The sequence below is a fragment of the Diuraphis noxia genome, unplaced genomic scaffold (assembly GCF_037042655.1).
Source record: "Diuraphis noxia isolate RWA-SAM2 unplaced genomic scaffold, SU_Dnox_SAM2 contig0001, whole genome shotgun sequence".
Lineage (NCBI taxonomy): Eukaryota > Metazoa > Arthropoda > Insecta > Hemiptera > Aphididae > Diuraphis > Diuraphis noxia.
In genome coordinates, this window is record NW_028301711.1 from 20,501,061 (window position 1) to 20,521,781 (window position 20,721).

General features: G+C 28.5%; 2 protein-coding genes across 4 annotated transcripts; both read left to right on the forward strand.

The window, feature by feature from the left end:
- Positions 1 to 982: 982 nt before the first annotated feature.
- On the forward strand, positions 983 to 9,576 carry LOC107170944 (Phosphorylated CTD-interacting factor 1). 2 transcript variants are annotated; one of them, XM_089215892.1, is made up of 13 exons: positions 983 to 1,122; positions 1,865 to 1,977; positions 2,909 to 3,120; positions 3,182 to 3,334; positions 3,398 to 3,528; positions 3,913 to 4,067; positions 4,136 to 4,367; positions 5,093 to 5,213; positions 5,281 to 5,422; positions 5,759 to 5,934; positions 6,025 to 6,284; positions 6,588 to 6,851; positions 6,921 to 9,576. In XM_089215892.1, the coding sequence occupies exons 2-13, from the start codon at positions 1,941 to 1,943 to the stop codon at positions 7,126 to 7,128; spliced, it is 2,091 nt and encodes a 696-aa protein (XP_089072018.1). In that variant the 5' UTR covers positions 983 to 1,122; positions 1,865 to 1,940; the 3' UTR covers positions 7,129 to 9,576. The 2 variants fall into 2 exon arrangements, with proteins under 2 accessions (XP_089072018.1, XP_089072019.1); XM_089215893.1 differs by lacking the exon at positions 983 to 1,122 and adding an exon at positions 1,178 to 1,675.
- Positions 1,000 to 19,349, forward strand: LOC149060295 (mRNA (2'-O-methyladenosine-N(6)-)-methyltransferase-like). 2 transcript variants are annotated; one of them, XM_089215894.1, is made up of 13 exons: positions 1,000 to 1,122; positions 13,937 to 14,049; positions 14,973 to 15,184; positions 15,246 to 15,398; positions 15,462 to 15,592; positions 15,981 to 16,135; positions 16,207 to 16,438; positions 17,164 to 17,284; positions 17,352 to 17,493; positions 17,836 to 18,011; positions 18,102 to 18,361; positions 18,665 to 18,928; positions 18,998 to 19,349. In XM_089215894.1, exons 2-13 carry the CDS (start codon positions 14,013 to 14,015, stop codon positions 19,203 to 19,205), a joined length of 2,091 nt encoding a protein of 696 aa, XP_089072020.1. In that variant the 5' UTR covers positions 1,000 to 1,122; positions 13,937 to 14,012; the 3' UTR covers positions 19,206 to 19,349. The 2 variants fall into 2 exon arrangements, with proteins under 2 accessions (XP_089072020.1, XP_089072021.1); XM_089215895.1 differs by lacking the exon at positions 1,000 to 1,122 and adding an exon at positions 13,383 to 13,747.
- The last annotated feature ends 1,372 nt before the right edge of the window (positions 19,350 to 20,721 follow it).

The following is a 20,721-nucleotide window of genomic DNA, read 5'->3' on the forward strand; positions in this document are numbered from 1 at the left end:
TACATTACAGACCGGTTATTACAGTTTGATTTTAATCATATAAATATAATTGTGCATTCGTGGCTTGTGCATTATTTTAGGCTTCAGCAAGGCGCAGGCTAATAATTGTAACATTCTAAAAGAAAGGGATGCAACCGCACACCCTGACCACCCCCCCCCCCCCAAATGACACCCCTGCCGTACACCCATAGACACATTAATATTACTTCGATGCGTGATAAAAATTATAAATTAAAAAATATAATTATTGTAATAATTCGCAGCTGCAGCAATACATAATTATTGCTGTATATTTTCTAATAATACCTATATTACACTGTGATCGAGTATATTTTACATGACGATAATAATAGTATAATGGTGTACATTTTATGTACCAGCTGCTCAGGTATAGAGCGTAGGTACCTATATAATGCAGTCGTGTTATTATTCCGCATTTTTGCGCGCAAAAACGTCGCGTTGTCAGGCCCGCGACCAATGGGAACGCATCGCCGAGCGGTTAACGTTTACCTGGAATAATACACCTGCAAGGGTGGCTTCCCTCTACACCGCCCACCCTTGTCGGATTTACCAGCGTGTGTCACTGTACGCATTTCACCGGAGGAGCATAGTCATTCGAAATACCTACCTATTGAACTTGAACAACAATTGCGCAGTTCCGAAGAACGTAATGCGATCGCCAAACGGTCCGGCGTGTCGCGTCGTCCACCAGATGGCGCGCGCGCATGGAGGTCGTGTCCGCGACGCGTGAACTGAAGACGGCGGCACCGTGAACTACGACGACGGACCGCTATTGTCTCGATGGCCAGCGCTCGCACTATATACCTGTGGGCGGCGTAGAGTGGTTGGGGCGGTGAGGTGGCACCGTGACCGTGTTGGTGGTTGTTGCGTGGCGGTGGCGGTGGCGACGTAGGTGGCGGGGTGGAGGGGCTGACGGTGGTGGCGACGCAACGCAATGGACTTTTTATCATTATCAAATTTAGTTTACTTTTCGTTGTCGTTCGGCTGGTCGTCTGTGCGGCCGTAGCGTGCCATATTTTCATTTACGCCGTCGTCAGACCAGTTGTGGCGGGTCCTCGACTCTGACGCTGCGTGGCGCTTTTCCATGGATTTCGACCGGAGGTGAGTGCAGACGTAGTCAGCCAACATCCGCCGCGCGCACTCCCATCGTCGTCCAACAACCGTAGCCGCCGCCGCCGCGCGCGTCCCGTTCGCCGTCGCTGCGCGCTCACGCATCGTTCGCTGGTTTCGAACCCTCCGCCGTTTGCGCGCGTATCCATTGTCCCTTTCGGCCCTCGTCGACAGTCACTCGTTGGCGGGCAAGAATACGACGCCGTAGTCACCGCCGCTGGTGGTCCTCCTATGTATGCTGTCCCTCTCGCCACGGGAAGTCTGGTCCTTAAATTTATTTTCCGTTCATTGTCTGCTCCTTAATCCTCGTCCTTTTCCCCTCCTACACGAAGCATTCCTAAGTTTGTGTTCAATGCGCAGTCATCCCTTGTGTTGAGAGTGGTTGCCATTCCTTCTTCACAATTCCACAGTGTTCGTTCGCTTCCAGTCAATCAGATTTTCAATTTGTGGACTTACCACAAAGTAAATTATTGAACTCCCACGAATTTGTCAATCGCGTGCCCGCGTCAATGTATTGTAGATTTCATTATCATTAACTTTTACGGTAATTGGTTGCATTATACAATCATCGGTACTTTGCAAAGAATATATTACTTTACTTCAGCTCTTTTCAATGTATTCTATATTGTGTGCTTGAAATTATTAAAAACTATTGCTCTAATGTGATCTACATAAGTACCTGTGTAGTTGATTATATATATATTTTTTAATATGTTTACTTTTTTTCTCATAGGTTTTTTGTGCCAACCTACCATTGAACGCCAAAATAATGTTTTGTAGGAACCTTCAGTGAAATAACTAAAAAAATCATGGAGCTTCAAAATTGTTTGCCGTCTATGAAAAATGGTATGTCAAAATATTTTGTATTTTATATTATGTATTATGTAATTTAGGAAACTTAAGTCAGTTCTCACCGACATATGAAATCAAAATATAACAATTCTTTGTATTATATTGAATGTATAGTGTTATTCGTTAAATATTTTTAACAGTAAAATAAATTGTCATTAAATTGGCAATATTATGTAGGTAGGAACAATATATAAATATAAATATATAGGTTGGTACCTATTATAATTTAATGTTGAAATCTCATAATCTCATTCATAAAAAAAAAATATATATATAAATATCTTATTACAAATATTTAAAAATTACAGCAATTAAATGGATTCGATTGACACATTTTGTATTAAAAATGTTTATACTACCTATTTATTAAACATTTAATGATGTCGCTAAAGTTAAGTTGTTTTTAATATTTAAGTTATTAAATTATTAGGTATTTATTTTGGTAACTTAAATAATTATAATCTTTTGTTTGGATGAGAAAATGTTTTATTTTATTTAAAAAAATGTTTTGCATTAAAATTGATGTAAACCTCGATGTAAACAAATAAGCAGCTGAACATGGTAAAAATATGTTAAATTGTTGACTTGTATAGTTAGCTCGCCATATGGCAGGTATCTTTTAAAGTTTTAAACAATCTAATAATTTTTTTCATTACTTAATTAATAAAAATGTTGATATACCTAACCGTGCTTTATAAAAAATTCACATCAATATAATTTACAAGATTATTTTTAAATTTTTTGAAAATGAATACAATTTGAAATTTCTTGTTTCATTTTGTTATTTATTAAATGTTAAAATTAATTTGAATTATTTTTTCACCAAGTGTCAAAACATCTAACATTATTATTACTACAATTTGGTAATTTTGTTTTGTTTGATATTTTGACTTATGTACTACCTTATATTGTATACCTATTCTAGATTACAAAATTAATGAAATGAATGACCAACAAGAAATGATGAACAATGTACAAGGATGGAACACAATGCCATCGCATGATATTATGATACCAGTTCCGATAAAAATGCAACCACCGCTCGGTATTTTAGACCAAAATAATATCCAAATGAATAATATTAATAATTCTAGTCCTCATCCAAGCGTCATACATACAAGTCCACAGACACCTCATGTAAGTTACTTCTAGCCATTTAACATCTGTTCTTTATTTAACCATATTACTTTCTTTTTAGGGCTTGCCAATAAATACATATATTGAACCTGAATTACCGATAGAACTGTTGCAACAAGGATGGAAAAAGTTTTGGAGTAAACGCGAAAACCGTCCTTATTTTTGGAATAAGCTGACTGGTGAATCTCTTTGGGAGTTCCCACATTTGAGACAGGTGTGTTTGAACATAGCTATAAGTCATATTGTATTAGATTATAATATATGATCAAATTTATAGTTTGACGTTACATCAGACCCTCTGGGAATAACAAGTGATGGTCCACATAATGGGACAAATCCAATGTTAATGAAAAAAAGACCGGCTGAAGAAATAGTCTTAGGCCCTGCAATAAAAAAAATGATACTCACGTAAGTTTTTGATATTTTAATAGGATGTTTACTAAAATTGTATTCCAGGCTATTCTTAAATATCAAAGTTGTTTCATAGAATTTAACATTGTGTTTATATTATCCACATATATATATTTAAACATATTTTGTTAGATGTAAAATATTGTTATTCACCGATCATTAACATTATTGTACAAAACCATAAGTATTTATCGTGATGGAAATGTTTTCTTAAATCTAAAATAATCTATAATCATTAGGTATAATTTATTTATTTTATTTGAAATATTGTTGTGGCATTTACTATTGGATTAATTTTTAGCACCACAACAATTAAAATATTTATTATTCTTTTTTAATTGCTATAAACAAAATTATTATTTAAATTAATTTTTTTTGTAGTGGTCCGTGGGAACTTGAAATACCTACAAATGTTGTTATATTTGAGCGATCGCCGTCCACAATGTCTCAGCCACATCCAGATATCGAGTTTTATCGTGGAAATTTGGTAGCAAAATTAAGACAATGTTACCAAGAACTATGTCAGTCTCGAGAGAGTAAGTATTCCAGTATAATTGTATAACTTAAAAATTACATTGTATTCATAAATCTTTTTCATAACTAGACATCAATGCACCAAAAGAATCCTTCAATCGTTGGCTTATTGAAAGAAAAGTAGTTGATACAGGAACTGATCCATTATTACCCTCTCAATGCTACCCGGAAGTGTCTTTAAGAATGTATAACGAAATAATGAATGATATACCATTAAGATTGTCAAAGCCTAAGTATACTGCAGATGCTCGGAAACAACTATCTATATACGCTGAGGCAGCAAAAAATCTCATTGAGTCTAGGTATATTATTTAATTTAATAAATTGTTCCATATAAAAAAAGATTAGAAAAAAATGTTAAGTTTTATAGTTGTGATGTCATAATTTATTGTATTCTTTTAAGTAAACCAAAAATTAGGTGCTCAATACCTTTATTATTATTTTGGATTTTATTGTATTTGGTATATCAAAACATTTATTAGTTAACTAAGTTTTTTTATAGCATTTGCTATTTTTACAGTATTTAATTTTATGTTGACCATCCAAATAAATCTACAATATTAGGATTGTTTAATATTGACATCTTGTAAAGTATTCTGGATAAGATTTAATTTCATGGTTAAATATCCATGTCATATCCCGAGTCTGACGAACAAAATAAGAATCGGGGAAATCATGACAAAAGCATAACTATTTTAGTGCTCAATTTCTTCTGTTTTAAATATTCTTAATTTTTTCATGAGTTATATAACTGTAAAAGTAGCAAAATATTTTCTTAACAAATGTATGCAATATCAGTTACTTTAAATAATGTTTTGAACTACTTCAATAAAATTAAGTATCAGGAATGTTTGATGTTGATTGTCTTGCTATGCTTTTTGAATATTCTTTGTAATTTATGTTTAAATTTTTTAATATTAACTATTTTTTAAAGACCATATTAATTTTGTCTAATTTTCATTTAAGGATTAATGTAGTCTATTATATAATTCTCCATTATTAATTTATTAATTTGTGTGTTGCGTAGAAACACACTGCAAGAGAGTAGAAAGGTTGTAAAATGGAACACTGAAGATACATTGCAGTGGTTGAGGAAGACAGTTGGTGCTACGTATGTTGATTTCCAAGAGCGATTAAACCATCTTAAGGTAAGAAGTACAGAAAAATAATTTAAAAAACAATATTTTTTATGACATTTTTTAATATATATTACAGATGCAATGTCAACCGCATATAGCTCAAACCGTTAAAGAATCTGTAGAAGGCATCTGCTCAAAGGTATACCATTTATCTGTTGAATATGCTCGCAAAGTCAAAGAAAAAAATAGTGAGCTTTTGATTGCACAAGGAATTACAGGTTTGTAAATTATTATTTTTGGACTATTTTTCTTGATTAACATCTCCATTATGATACTTGATTTTGGTAGCATTTTGGTTTACCAAGAACATTCTAGTCATTATATACATATAAGTATACATTATATTGATTAAAGTTATTATTATTTGTGTGATAAATTATTATTATAATGTTTGTCAACAAAACAACTGATAATGTTAACAAGTATATTTAACTAGAAATCATGATTAATAATATAGTTTTTAAAAAATTAATACATTTGTATGAATGACTGTCTTATCACATTAAATAATAAATTATATGTATATATATTAATACATTTCAATATGTGCTTAGAAATGGCACCAGCTCCTGCAGTGTTAACTTTACACAAAGTTTGGTGTTATCCCGTTCAATTTGTTACACCGGCTCCTCGTCTCCCGCCTGTAGAGTACATGGCTGACAAAGAACAGACTTATGTCCGGTTTAATGGAGAGAGGTTACTCATCAATACTGTGTACCTTCAAAAGTTGGTAAGTGATTTTATGACTGATTATTAACTATGTAACTACTGTAGTAGTTAGATATTAATCATTAAATAAATCTTTGATTATTATTTATAGGAACAATTGTACCGCTACAGCTGTTATGAAGACAAAAAAATGGAAAACTTCATGGCTAGAGTTTGGTGTTTGTTGAAAAGGTACAATGTCTTCTGCTCTAACAGTCCTGATACACAAGTTTCAGTGCCAGTGCCTATCCTAGAATCTCTGCACAGGAATTTTGGTGTGACATTTGAATGTTTTGCATCACCTCTAAATTGCTATTTCCGGCAGTATTGTTCAGCGTTTCCAGACACCGATGCATATTTTGGATCCCGAGGGTTTGTTTGCTTCTCATAGTATTTGTTTTTTTTCAATATTAGGTTAAACTAATATTATGAAATTGTGTATAATATTATATCATGTCTGTACAAACCACAATTATCATATTTTATTACTAGAGAGTATTTTTATTAAGTACTATAATATAGTAACAAACTTTTAGATTATAATTCTATAGGTGGAATTAATATTTTTATTATGATTTATGGATATTATGCAATAAAATATATTATTTTTGTGCATGATAATAAAATTAATTTAAATAATAATCATTAATAAATAACTTAATTTTTTATGTTCAGTTCAATTTTGGATTTAAATGCTGTTAGCGGATCATTTGTGGTGAACCCTCCTATACATTGTGATGATCTAATTGAAGCATCTCTAAATCATATTGACCGGTTGTTATCTGAATCAAGCGATCCTCTATCTTTCATCATATTTTTAGTTGATGGTGATACAACATTTGTCCAAAAACTAGACTCTAGTCAATTCAAACGACGCCAGGTGGTTATCCCTGCATTTGAACATTATTACAGACATGGTTTTCAATACAGTGTACCAAAGTATGAATTCAAAATTGCACAAAACGCATTAAAAACTTATTTATTTAATAACTGTTGTTGGATTTTTAGGACAGATGTAAACATTCGTTCTCCTACAAGCACGTTAGTTGTCTGGCTTCAAAACAATGCCGGATGCCAGCGTTGGAGCCCCAGCGAAGACAGGGTTGAAGCTTTGTTGGAAGCGTTCCGTCCAGGACGAGAACGTGATCGTGACCGCCAGGAACTCCTTTCACCAACACCAAATCCTCTATTAGGCCCACCGCCACTTCCTGTTTAGAGTTAGTAGATATATACATTAGTTATAACTATATATTTAGTGCATGTTTATGTGTACATGTTTATACAAACACGATAGGCAATTATGGTGTCTAGTTTTACTCAAATTTATTTTTTTTGTGTTCATTATACACCTGTGTATAATGTACTCTCATTAAATATCAGTTTTTTTATACATTCATTTAATGTATATGGTTATAAATTTATAATATAATTATTGAATTTTACTTAATGCAAACTCTGAGCCATAATTGCTATTTCAATTTCCTTTACCTAATAATAATTTTAAACATTTTAAAATGTTAAAAATAATTGTATATAGGTAGATATTTTTAGTTATCGTTTTGTTGATTTATCTATTTGTTAGTATAAGAAAATTTATTATTCTGTCGTTAATCGGCAGAGTATAAATTTGAAACAAAATGTATCAGAATTTCGTCCAAATATTCATAATGATCGCAATGGATTATTTGCTGTTTTTAATATTTCTTATAAAAAACAACATTTTCCTAAAGCACATTTAAGAATATCGAATTAATGTTATTTAGAATTTGTAAGGGCTTAGTACTTATAAGTGTTTAGTGAAACAATAAAAAACCTAATAATTTTCTCCATATAATTCCACTTAATTTAATATTAAATATATATATAATAAGTATATTGTAATTTCATAGTACTCTTTAACAAGCTGTTGTCACTTGTGAATCTAACCAACTAATTGGACAACAATAATTCATTGTTACTCAACAATTTATGGTTAATTAAGTAATTTTTTCTCTGTGGAACCGCCTAGTTACGCACAAATGTACTTTAATGATATTCTATTTATTGATCGTCATTAGCGGACTTACATCAGTACTTAAGTGTTTTATTACTAATTTCAATGTAACTTAACTTATATTATCATTATTGCATTAAGGCATCTAAATTATATACTTAAATATTCCAGAGCATAAACATCATAGTTCTATATCTTTCAAACATTTTTTTTTGTTTTTATCCCTTATAATTATCATATTAGATGCTTATTATTGTCCAACATTATATTTATTATTTTTCTTTGAATTTTACCACTTTTACACATCTATTAATAACCAATAGCCTTAAATAGTTTACCAAAGTTTTAATTGTTCTTTTTTGATAAACTACTGTTAACATTGATTGTGTTTTGTCCTTGTGAATAGTAGTAACAGTAGATGTAATTAATATTATATTATATGTTTAATGATAATAATAGTATGTTACTGTTAAAAAAAAAATTAGTAAGTAAGATACATTTAGTTAATTTTCAAAAGTGTAAGATTATAGTACTTTGTTATATTTTTAAGCTATTAGTTAGATAATTCAACTCTTTTTTTTATAATTACTACTTTTTTTTTTGCAATTGAAATTTTTTTATAGTATTATTGTTTGAAAATATTTTGTTGTTTTAAGTTCTTAATTTCAAGTTTGATTATTGTAAACTAGTTAAAATTCTTAAATATGTTTATTTTATTATTGTGTACTATGGTAAATTAAAATTTTTTTCTTAATAATTAAATATAATCTTTGCATTAGATAAAATAAATTTTGTTTCATTACTTAATGACAATTTTGTCTAATGCTTGGCCAATAAATTCAAATCAAAATTTTTCAGAACCCATTGCCTGACCTTGTCCTTATTTTATCAATCAAATCGATTGATAATGTATTTATGTTTTAATCATAATTTAATATATATTGATTAGATGACAAGTAGAAATAATTTATTTGTTTGTAACTGGTAAACTGAATCACCATATCAACAGCTACTGAAGAATTAAGGGTGATACTCTCAGTGTGCATTATGTGAACTTAATAAAATGTATTCATATATATAATATTTATTGTACAAAGATTATATTAGTATACATTTTTTTGTTTGGATCGCCTATAATCAGTTCTAACGCACGATTCAAATTAACAAGTTCTGTTTTAATCTATCGCATTTTGTTGTCTATCTAGTATATCTTGAATTATGGTTTTAATACCTTTTAGAATAAATAAATTACTAAGAAATATACTGTAAACATAGTATTATACATTATACTTGGGTTATATTATGAAATAATATTATTGTCAATCTGGACTAAGTTAGCTTATTGTGTATTTTTTTTTTTACTATTATTATTGTAAACAAGCTATTGTTTGTAGTGTGATTTTAATTTAATTTAATGGTATCGAATTTAAACATGCAGTGGTTTGAGCGCGTGTTACATTATTTTATTACTGTAACTTTTACATAAATATTATATATTATTTAAAACTATTATTTTTAAGTTATTTTATCGTAAATATGAATACTATTCACTTGTTTTCACATCAGTACATTATGGTTTTATTTTTTAAAATTTATTGAATTATATTAATTAAATATCTCTCTCTCCCTAAAATAAAATAATTAAAATATATGCGCTTATTCACTTTGAAATGCATTTTCATTTTTGATTAAAAAATATAAATTTTGAATGTATAATTCTGTTCATTGTCAATGTGGAATCTATGCAAATATGCTGTGACGATATCTTTTTATTTCCTGCATTCAAAAAGTTTTTTACGTGCTCATAATCAAATATTATGTTATTTTAATATTCCAAAAGCTTAAAACTAATTTATTGAAGACAATTTTCTATGTGTGAGTTGTGTGACTATTTAAAAAAAAGTGGGAGCTCTCCCACACTAACATGCACATGTTAATAGCAAATTTACATCACATGAAAATTGTTTTTTTTTCTAAACAAATGTACCATAATATAAGATATAAGTATTTTTTTAGTTAACATTTTGACAAAATCTTGAAAATTTTCATATTATTTAGTACCTCCTTAAAAAAATTTTATAATTGAAGATTGAAAATTTTAAACCAGTATTTTCATAAATATTTGATACTGTATCAGAATTCACCAGTTCTCATCCAATCACTGAAGTTACGCAACTTCGAGCGTAGTTAATCCGCTTGGGAACACTATGTGTCATTGGCATTTTTTTTTTTTTTATTAACATTAATTATTTTAGATTCTGGGTGGAGCGATTACATACGGGTATATTTCTATTTTATTTGTTTGGCCTGTCATCACTTTTTGAGACAATACAAATCATTTAATTTATTAAACATTATGTTTTCTGGTAGGTAAGTGAATCTATTTAATACTAGATAATTAAACCAATAAGTTTCTAGTGTAACTCAATATAACTGTAGATACATGCGGTCTAGATAAATGTTAATTTTATCATTTTCTATACATACTACAATTTTCAAGATATTTTGTTGTTTGATTAATTTGAAATTTGTATTAGGTTTCCATTTTATAAATAATGTCAATAGGTAAAATTTTTTTTTAGTTTAAAAACTTGAAATTTTAATAAAAGGTTCCTTATTAGTTTTTTATAGTTTTTTACAGTTGATAAATATTAAAAATCGAAAAATTGAAACAAGAATATTGTCATAAATAATTCATACTGTAACCAAAACATTTAAAATATATATAAACACACAGTAAGTTATTTTTTTACAGACATTTTAAGTTCATATTTTTATGAAATTACAAACCAAGAATATAAATTTTAGTATCTTATACAAATCGTTCTACAGTCGCCGGTATAATTGTATAAATTACTTATAGGTTAATAATTACTGATAATGGATCGAATTAATGATCTAAATATTATATAGTATATACATAATTATTATTTACCTATATATATATGCGATTTGGTTTTTGCAAAAACCAGTTCAACATAGGTACCATAATCTTACTAATAGATGTATACACAAATAAATTGTTTTCATATAGCAATATACAACAACTTATGATTTATCAATCATTTTATGATCCATAATATTTATTACTTTATTTATTGGGTAATTTATTTTTCCATTATAGTAATATGGCGATGTTGGTATTGCACTAATATTTTGAATAAAATCGTTGTGTGGATAGACGGGAAGCAGGCATCTCAAACATCCTGTCAGAAGCCCTCCGCCCAGACAACATAAGACAAATAATAACCTTTATTACTAAGTCCAACCATATCAATAGTATTTAAGATGTAAATTATATAACTTGTAAATGATTTAGAGTTAAACCCATTGCTGCTAATGGCCATAGTTGCCTGGGCTTAATTTTAATAAAAAAAAAAAAAAATCATTATTGTGTATTGTGCATTAAGTACTTGGACAATAATTAAGAGAAATAAATAATAATATACGAAATAGTAAAGTGTTCTATGTCCATGTACGAATGGTATAATTTGAAATGTGTCAAATTAATTGGTTACGTAGGTGCCTATTAATACATTTGTAATTTTTGTTTGAAAAAACTCCGATTTCGATGATTTATGTAATTTTTAGATTAGGTAAGTAAATTTAAAAATAAATACTGCTATTCCTGGTGACCCCAGAAGGCGTCTTAAATGTAGGTGGTGTCGTGGCCTACTTATCTAGAATTGTATATACCTCTACCTCCCCTAATCTTATTATTCCACCCTCTCTTGCTAGCACATAAAATCCTAGCCTAACATCCCAACCTTAAGTGCCTCCAATGGATGGCTTGTTTACTCCTGTCACTCAAGCCATGTCACCTCCATCACATACACTTATTATTGTAAAATTATATTTGTATTTAATGATATTTACAAATAAATGATAAAAAAATAAATACATAAATATATTAATTAGTTAAATCTCTACAACTTTTGTATAGATACTTTCGAATAAACCTACTTAAAATTTTGTTTAATAGGTACCTACATTTTTCAATGCTGTAATTAATCAACAGTACATGATTTGCATGTGTTACGTTAATATTATTGAACGTACATGCGCCATATCATTTGGTTCAACTATCATTAAAATATGATTATTTAGTTAAGTATTAGGAATTTTGGTTTTGTATGATTCACAATAAAAATTTAAATAATTAATTCTTTATTTTATTTTTAACGCCATAAAAATACAAATTTATAACTACCTAATACATTTAAACAAAATAATGTGTATTTGAAGATTGGTATTTACTATAATAGTACTATATGATTTAAATACAGATATACTTTGAGTAATTATTAAAAATACATATTTGAGTTGGTACATAAAAAGTATTTAAATAGGTATTTTATTATAGAAGTATTTAAGCGGTATTGAAATATTTGTTTTGTTATTGAATACTTTTTTTCCATTCTTTTGGGCTTTGAGGAGTCGTAGTTTATATCTATTCATAATCTTTATTGGATAAAAATACCTTACCGTCGTGGTCATTCTTCAACGTTATAAGTTATAATAACTTAAAACAGTTATATAATATTTATCATTTATGGATAATTCGATGCCGGTTTTCATCTATTCGTGGCTTAATTGAATGTTTTATCAATATGATTTTTAGTTATCGTTTTGACGTTTTTGTTGATTTATCTTTTTGCTACTAATATAATATTATGATAATTAATAATATAAATTTTAAATAGAATGTATCAGAGTTTCGTTCAAGTGTTTAAAATAATTAATACGATTACAAATGGTTTATATTTTGCTGTTTTAAATATTTTTCTGATTCACATTTAAGAATATAAAATTAATGCTACTTAGAATTTGTAAAGGCTTAGTAGGTACTTAAGTGTAAAGTAAAACAATAAGAAACCTAATATGAAACTGTTTCTATATAATTCCACTTAAATATCATATATGTGCCTATCTGTAAAGTCATAAAGGCGGTATTAACTACCTACATAGTTAAAAAATTAATTTTTTTTTAAACTTTTTAACTCAACTAGTTAGTTTATTTCGTAATCAATTAATGAACTTAACTAGTTGAAATTGACAGTTGAAATAACTTAGCTTTTCTCATTTGATTTAAAAATAATCCATCATGTAAAAAACATTTAGTCATTTTTCGTTTATATGTAAACATTAATATAAAATAAAATGCCTTATTAACACAAATATTTCTGTTCTTTTTCTAGATAAAATAATTTTGTATATTGATACATTTTATTAGATTAGATGGACACAGTCATACTTTATGTGATTTGCATACTATATAGTATATACTAATTAAAAAGAACAAATATAAATAAAAACAAATAAACTTTTTTTAAACTGGGATAAGTTGATATTATTTTCTATATTGAGTGCTTCCGGACGGTATTTCGAACACCACACGTTGGCGGCGCTCACCCAGAAAATCTGCTGCGGCGTGTAGTTCTGGAGTGGGTCAGGCAGCCGTGGTTCTTCACCATGTCGTCTGGTCCACAAGAATACGATGCCATAGTCACCGCCGCTGGTGGTCCTCCTATGTATGCTGTGCCTCTCGCCACGGGAAGTCTGGTCCTTAAATTTATTTTCCGTTCATTGTCTGCTCCTTAATCCTCGACCTTTCCCCCTCCTACACGAAGCATTCCTCAGTTTGTGTTCAATGCGCAGTCATCCCTTGTGTTGAGAGTGGTTGTCATTCCTTCTTCACAATTCCACAGTGTTCGTTCGCTTCCAGTCGATCAGATTTCCATTTTTTGGACTTACTCCAAACTATATTATTGAATTCCCATGAATTTGTCAATCGCGTGCCCGCGTCACTGTATTGTAGATTTCATTATCGTTAACTTTTAAGGTAATTGGTTGCATTATACAATCATCGGTACTTAGAAAAGAATATATTATTTTACTTCAGCTCTTTTCAATGTATTCTATATTGTGTGCTTGAAATTATTAAAAACTATTGCTCTAATGTGATCTACATAAGTACCTGTGTAGTTGATTATATATATATTTTTTAATATGTTTACTTTTTTTCTCATAGGTTTTTTGTGCCAACCTACCATTGAACACCAAAATAATGTTTTGTATGAACCTTCAGTGGAATAACTAAAAAAATCATGGAGCTTCAAAATTGTTTGCCGTCTATGAAAAATGGTATGTCAAAATATTTTGTATTTTATATTATGTATTATGTAATTTAGGAAACTTAAGTCAGTTCTCACCGACATATGAAATCAAAATATAACAATTCTTTGTATTATATTGAATGTATAGTGTTATTCGTTAAATATTTTTAACAGTAAAATAAATTGTCATTAAATTGGCAATATTATGTAGGTAGGAACAATATATAAATATAAATATATAGGTAGGTACCTATTATAATTTAATGTTGAAATCTCATAATCTTATTCATAAAAAAAAAAAATATATATAAATATCTTATTACAAATATTTAAAAATTACAGCAATTAAATGGATTCGATTGACACATTTTGTATTAAAAATGTTTATACTACCTATTTATTAAAAATTTAATGATGTCGCTAAAGTTAAGTTGTTTTTAATATTTAAGTTATTAAATTATTAGGTATTTATTTTGGTAACTTAAATAATTATAATTTTTTGTTTGGATGAGAAAATGTTTTATTTTATTTAAAAAAATGTTTTGCATTAAAATTGATGTAAACCTCGATGTAAACAAATAAGCAGCTGAACAATATGTTAAATTGTTGACTTGTATAGTTAGCTCGCCATATGGCAGGTATCTTTTAAAGTTTTAAACAATCTAATAATTTTTTTCATTACTTAATTAATAAAAATGTTGATATACCTAACCGTGCTTTATAAAAAATTCACATCAATATAATTTACAAGATTATTTTTAAATTTTTTGAAAATGAATACAATTTGAAATTTCTTGTTTCATTTTGTTATTTATTAAATGTTAAAATTAATTTGAATTATTTTTTCACCAAGTGTCAAAACATCTCACATTATTATTACTACAATTTGGTAATTTTGTTTTGTTTGATATTTTGACTTATGTACTACCTTATATTGTATACCTATTCTAGATTACAAAATTAATGAAATGAATGACCAACAAGAAATGATGAACAATGTACAAGGATGGAACACAATGCCATCGCATGATATTATGATACCAGTTACGATAAAAATGCAACCACCGCTCGGTATTTTAGACCAAAATAATATCCAAATGAATAATATTAATAATTCTTGTCCTCATCCAAGTATCATACATACAAGTTCACAGACACCACATGTAAGTAACTTCTAGCCATCTAACATCTGTTCTTTATTTAACCATATTACTTTCTTTTTAGGGCTTGCCAATAAATACATATATTGAACCTGAATTACCGATAGAACTGTTGCAACAAGGATGGAAAAAGTTTTGGAGTAAACGCGAAAACCGTCCTTATTTTTGGAATAAGCTGACTGGTGAATCTATTTGGGAGTTCCCACATTTGAGACAGGTGTGTATGAACTTAGCTATAAGTCATATTGTATTAGATTATAATATATGATCAAATTTATAGGTTGACGTTACATCAGACCCTCTGGGAATAACAAGTGATGGTCCACATAATGGGACAAATCCAATGTTAATGAAAAAAAGACCGGCTGAAGAAATAGTCTTAGGCCCTGCAATAAAAAAAATGATACTCACGTAAGTTTTTGATATTTTAATAGGATGTTTACTAAAATTGTATTCCAGGCTATTCTTAAATATCAAAGTTGTTTCATAGAATTTAACATTGTGTTTATAATATCCACATATATATATATATTTAAACATATTTTGTTAGATGTAAAATATTGTTATTCACCGATCATTAATATTATTGTACAAAAACATAAGTATTTATCGTGATGGAAATGTTTTCTTAAATCTAAAATAATCTATAATCATTAGGTATAATTTATTTATTTTATTTGAAATATTGTTGTGACATTTACTATTGGATTAATTTTTAGCACCACAACAATTAAAATATTTATTATTCTTTTTTAATTGCTATAAACAAAATTATTATTTAAATTAATTTTTTTTGTAGTTGTCCGTGGGAACTTGAAATACCTACAAATGTTGTTATATTTGAGCGATCGCCGTCCACAATGTCTCAGCCACATCCAGATATCGAGTTTTATCGTGGAAATTTGGTAGCAAAATTAAGACAATGTTACCAAGAACTATGTCAGTCTCGAGAGAGTAAGTATTCCAGTATAATTATTGTATAACTTAAAAATTACATTGTATTCATAAATCTTTTTCATAACTAGACATCAATGCACCAAAAGAATCCTTCAATCGTTGGCTTATTGAAAGAAAAGTAGTTGATACAGGAACTGATCCATTATTACCCTCTCAATGCTACCCGGAAGTGTCTTTAAGAATGTATAACGAAATAATGAATGATATACCATTAAGATTGTCAAAGCCTAAGTATACTGCAGATGCTCGGAAACAACTATCTATATACGCTGAGGCAGCAAAACATCTCATTGAGTCTAGGTATATTATTTAATTTAATAAATTGTTCCATATAAAAAAAGATTAGAAAAAAATATTAAGTTTTATAGTTGTGATATCATAATTTATTGTATTCTTTTAAGTAAACCAAAAATTAGGTGCTCAATACCTTTATTACTATTTTGGATTTTATTGTATTTGGTATATAAAAACATTTATTAGTTAACTAAGTTTTTTTATAGCATTTGCTATTTTTACAGTATTTAATTTTATGTTGACCATCCAAATAAATCTGCAATATTAGGATTGTTTAATAATGACATCTTGTAAAGTATTCTGGATAAGATTTAATTTCATGGTTAAATATCCATGTCATATCCCGAGTCTGACAAACAAAATAAGAATCGGGGAAGTCATGACAAAAGCATTACTATTTTAGTGCTCACTTTCTTCTGTTTTAAATATTCTTAATTTTTTCATGAGTTATATAACTGTAAAAGTAGCCAAATATTTTCTTAACAAATGTATGCAATATCAGTTACTTTAAATAATGTTTTGAACTACTTCAATAAAATTAAGTATCAGGAATGTTTGATGTTGATTGTCTTGCTATGCTTTTTGAATATTCTTTGTAATTTATGTTTAAATTTTTTAATATTAACTATTTTTTAAAGACCATATTAATTTTGTCTAATTTTCATTTAAGGATTAATGTAGTCTATTATATAATTCTCCATTATTAATTTATTAATTTGTGTGTTGCGTAGAAACACACTGCAAGAGAGTAGAAAGGTTGTAAAATGGAACACTGAAGATACATTGCAGTGGTTGAGGAAGACAGTTGGTGCTACGTATGTTGATTTCCAAGAGCGATTAAACCATCTTAAGGTAAGAAGTACAGAAAAATAATTTAAAAAACAATATTTTTTATGACATTTTTTAATATATATTACAGTTGCAATGTCAACCGCATATAGCTCAAACCGTTAAAGAATCTGTAGAAGGCATCTGCTCAAAGGTATACCGTTTATCTGTTGAATATGCTCGCAAAGTCAAAGAAAAAAATAGTGAGCTTTTGATTGCACAAGGAATTACAGGTTTGTAAATTATTATTTTTGGACTATTTTTCTTGATTAACATCTCCATTATTATACTTGATTTTGGTAGCATTTTGGTTCTAGGCATTATATACATATAAGCATACATTAAATTGATTAAAGTTATTATTATTTGTGTGATAAATTATTATTATAATGTATGTCAACAAAACAACTGATAATGTTAACAAGTATATTTAACTAGAAATCATGATTACCTAATAATATAGTTTTTAAAAAATTAATACATTAATTGTATGAATGACTGTCTTATCACATTAAATAATAAATTATATGTATATATATATATTTATATATTAATACATTACAATATGTGCTTAGAAATGGCACCAGCTCTTGCAGTGTTAACTTTACACAAAGTTTGGTGTTATCCTGTTCAATTTGTTACACCGGCTCCTCGTCTCCCGCCTGTAGAGTACATGGCTGACAAAGAACAGACTTATGTCCGGTTTAATGGAGAGAGGTTACTCATCAATACTGTGTACCTTCAAAAGTTGGTAAGTGATTTTATGACTGATTATTAACTATGTAACTACTGTAGTAGTTAGATATTAATCATTAAATAAATCTTTGATTATTATTTATAGGAACAATTGTACCGCTACAGCTGTTATGAAGACAAAAAAATGGAAAACTTCATGGCTAGAGTTTGGTGTTTGTTGAAAAGGTACAATGTCTTCTGCTCTAACAGTCCTGATACACAAGTTTCAGTGCCAGTGCCTATCCTAGAATCTCTGCACAGGAATTTTGGTGTGACATTTGAATGTTTTGCATCACCTCTAAATTGCTATTTCCGGCAGTATTGTTCAGCGTTTCCAGACACCGATGCATATTTTGGATCCCGAGGGTTTGTTTGCTTCTCATAGTATTTGTTTTTTTTCAATATTAGGTTAAACTAATATTATGAAATTGTGTATAATAGTATATCATGTCTGTACAAACCACAATTATCATATTTTATTACTAGAGAGTATTTTTATTAAGTACTATAATATAGTAACAAACTTTTAGATTATAATTCTATAGGTGAAATTAATATTTTTATTATGATTTATGGATATTATGCAATAAAATATATTATTTTTGTGCATGATAATAAAATTAATTTAAATAATAATCATTAATAAATAACTTAATTTTTTATGTTCAGTTCAATTTTGGATTTAAATGCTGTTAGCGGATCATTTGTGGTGAACCCTCCTATACATTGTGATGATCTAATTGAAGCATCTCTAAATCATATTGACCGGTTGTTATCTGAATCAAGCGAACCTCTATCTTTCATCATATTTTTAGTTGATGGTGATACAACATTTGTCCAAAAATTAAACTCTAGTCAATTCAAACGACGCCAGGTGGTTATCCCTGCATTTGAACATTATTACAGACATGGTTTTCAATACAGTGTACCAAAGTATGAATTCAAAATTGTACAAAACGCATTAAAAACTTATTTATTTAATAACTGTTGTTGGATTTTTAGGACAGATGTAAACATTCGTTCTCTTACAAGCACGTTAGTTGTCTGGCTTCAAAACAATGCCGGATACCAGCGTTGGAGCCCCAGCGAAGACAGGGTTGAAGCTTTGTTGGAAGCGTTCCGTCCAGGACGAGAACGTGATCGTGACCACCAGGAACTCCTTTCAACAACACCAAATCCTCTATTAGGCCCACCGCAACTTCCTGTTTAGAGTTAGTAGATATATACATAAGTTATAACTATATATTTAGTGCATGTTTATGTGTACATGTTTATACAAACACGATAGGCAATTATGGTGTCTAGTTTTACTCAAATTTATTTTTTTTGTGTTCATTATACACCTGTGTATAAATTTTAGCTTTTTTATACATTCATTTAATGTATATATATATATATATAATAAGTATATTGTAATTTCATAGTACTCTTTAACAAGCTGTTGTACTATTAACTTGTTTTCACATCAATACATTATGGTTTTATTTTTTAAAATTTATTGAATTATATTAATTAAATATCTCTCTCTCCCTAAAATAAAATAATTAAAATGTATGCGCTTATTCACTTTGAAATGCATTTTCATTTTTGATTAAAAAATATAAATTTTGAATGTATAATTCTGTTCATTGTCAATGGGGAATCTATGCAAATATGCTGTGACAATATCATTTTATTTCCTGCATTCAAAAAGTTTTTTACGTGCTCATAATCAAATATTATGTTATTTTAATATTCCAAAAGCTTAAAACTAATTTATTGAAGACAATTTTCTATGTGTGAGTTGTGTGACTATTTAAAAAAAAGTGGGAGCTCTCCCACACTAACATGCACATGTTAATAGCAAATTTACATCACATGAAAATTGTTTTTTTTTTCTAAACAAATGTACCATAATATAAGATATAAGTATTTTTTTAGTTAACATTTTGACAAAATCTTGAAAATTTTCATATTATTTAGTACCTCCTTAAAAAAATTTCATAATTGAAGATTGAAAATTTTAAACCAGTATTTTCATAAATATTTGATACTGTATCAGAATTCACTAGTTCTCATCCAATCACTGAAGTTACGCAACTTCGAGCGTAGTTAATCCGCTTGGGAACACTATGTGTCATTGGCATTTTTTTTTTTTTTATTAACATTAATTATTTTAGATTCTGGGTGGAGCGATTACATACAGGTATATTTCTATTTTATTTGTTTGGCCTGTCATCACTTTTTGAGACAATACAAATCATTTAATTTATTAAACATTATGTTTTCTGATAGGTAAGTGAATCTATTTAATACTAGATAATTAAACCAATAAGTTTCTAGTGTAACTCAATATAACTGTAGATACATGCGGTCTAGATAAATGTTAATTTTATCATTTTCTATACATACTACAATTTTCAAGATATTTTGTTGTTTGATTAATTTGAAATTTGTATTAGGTTTCCATTTTATAAATAATGTCAATAGGTAAAATTTTTTTTTAGTTTAAAAACTTGAAATTTTAATAAAAGGTTCCTTATTAGTTTTTTATAGTTTTTTACAGTTGATAAATATTAAAAATCGAAAAATTGAAACAAGAATATTGTCATAAATAATTCATACTGTAACCAAAACATTTAAAATATATATAAACACACAGTAAGTTATTTTTTTACAGACATTTTAAGTTCATATTTTTATGAAATTACAAACCAAGAATATAAATTTTAGTATCTTATACAAAT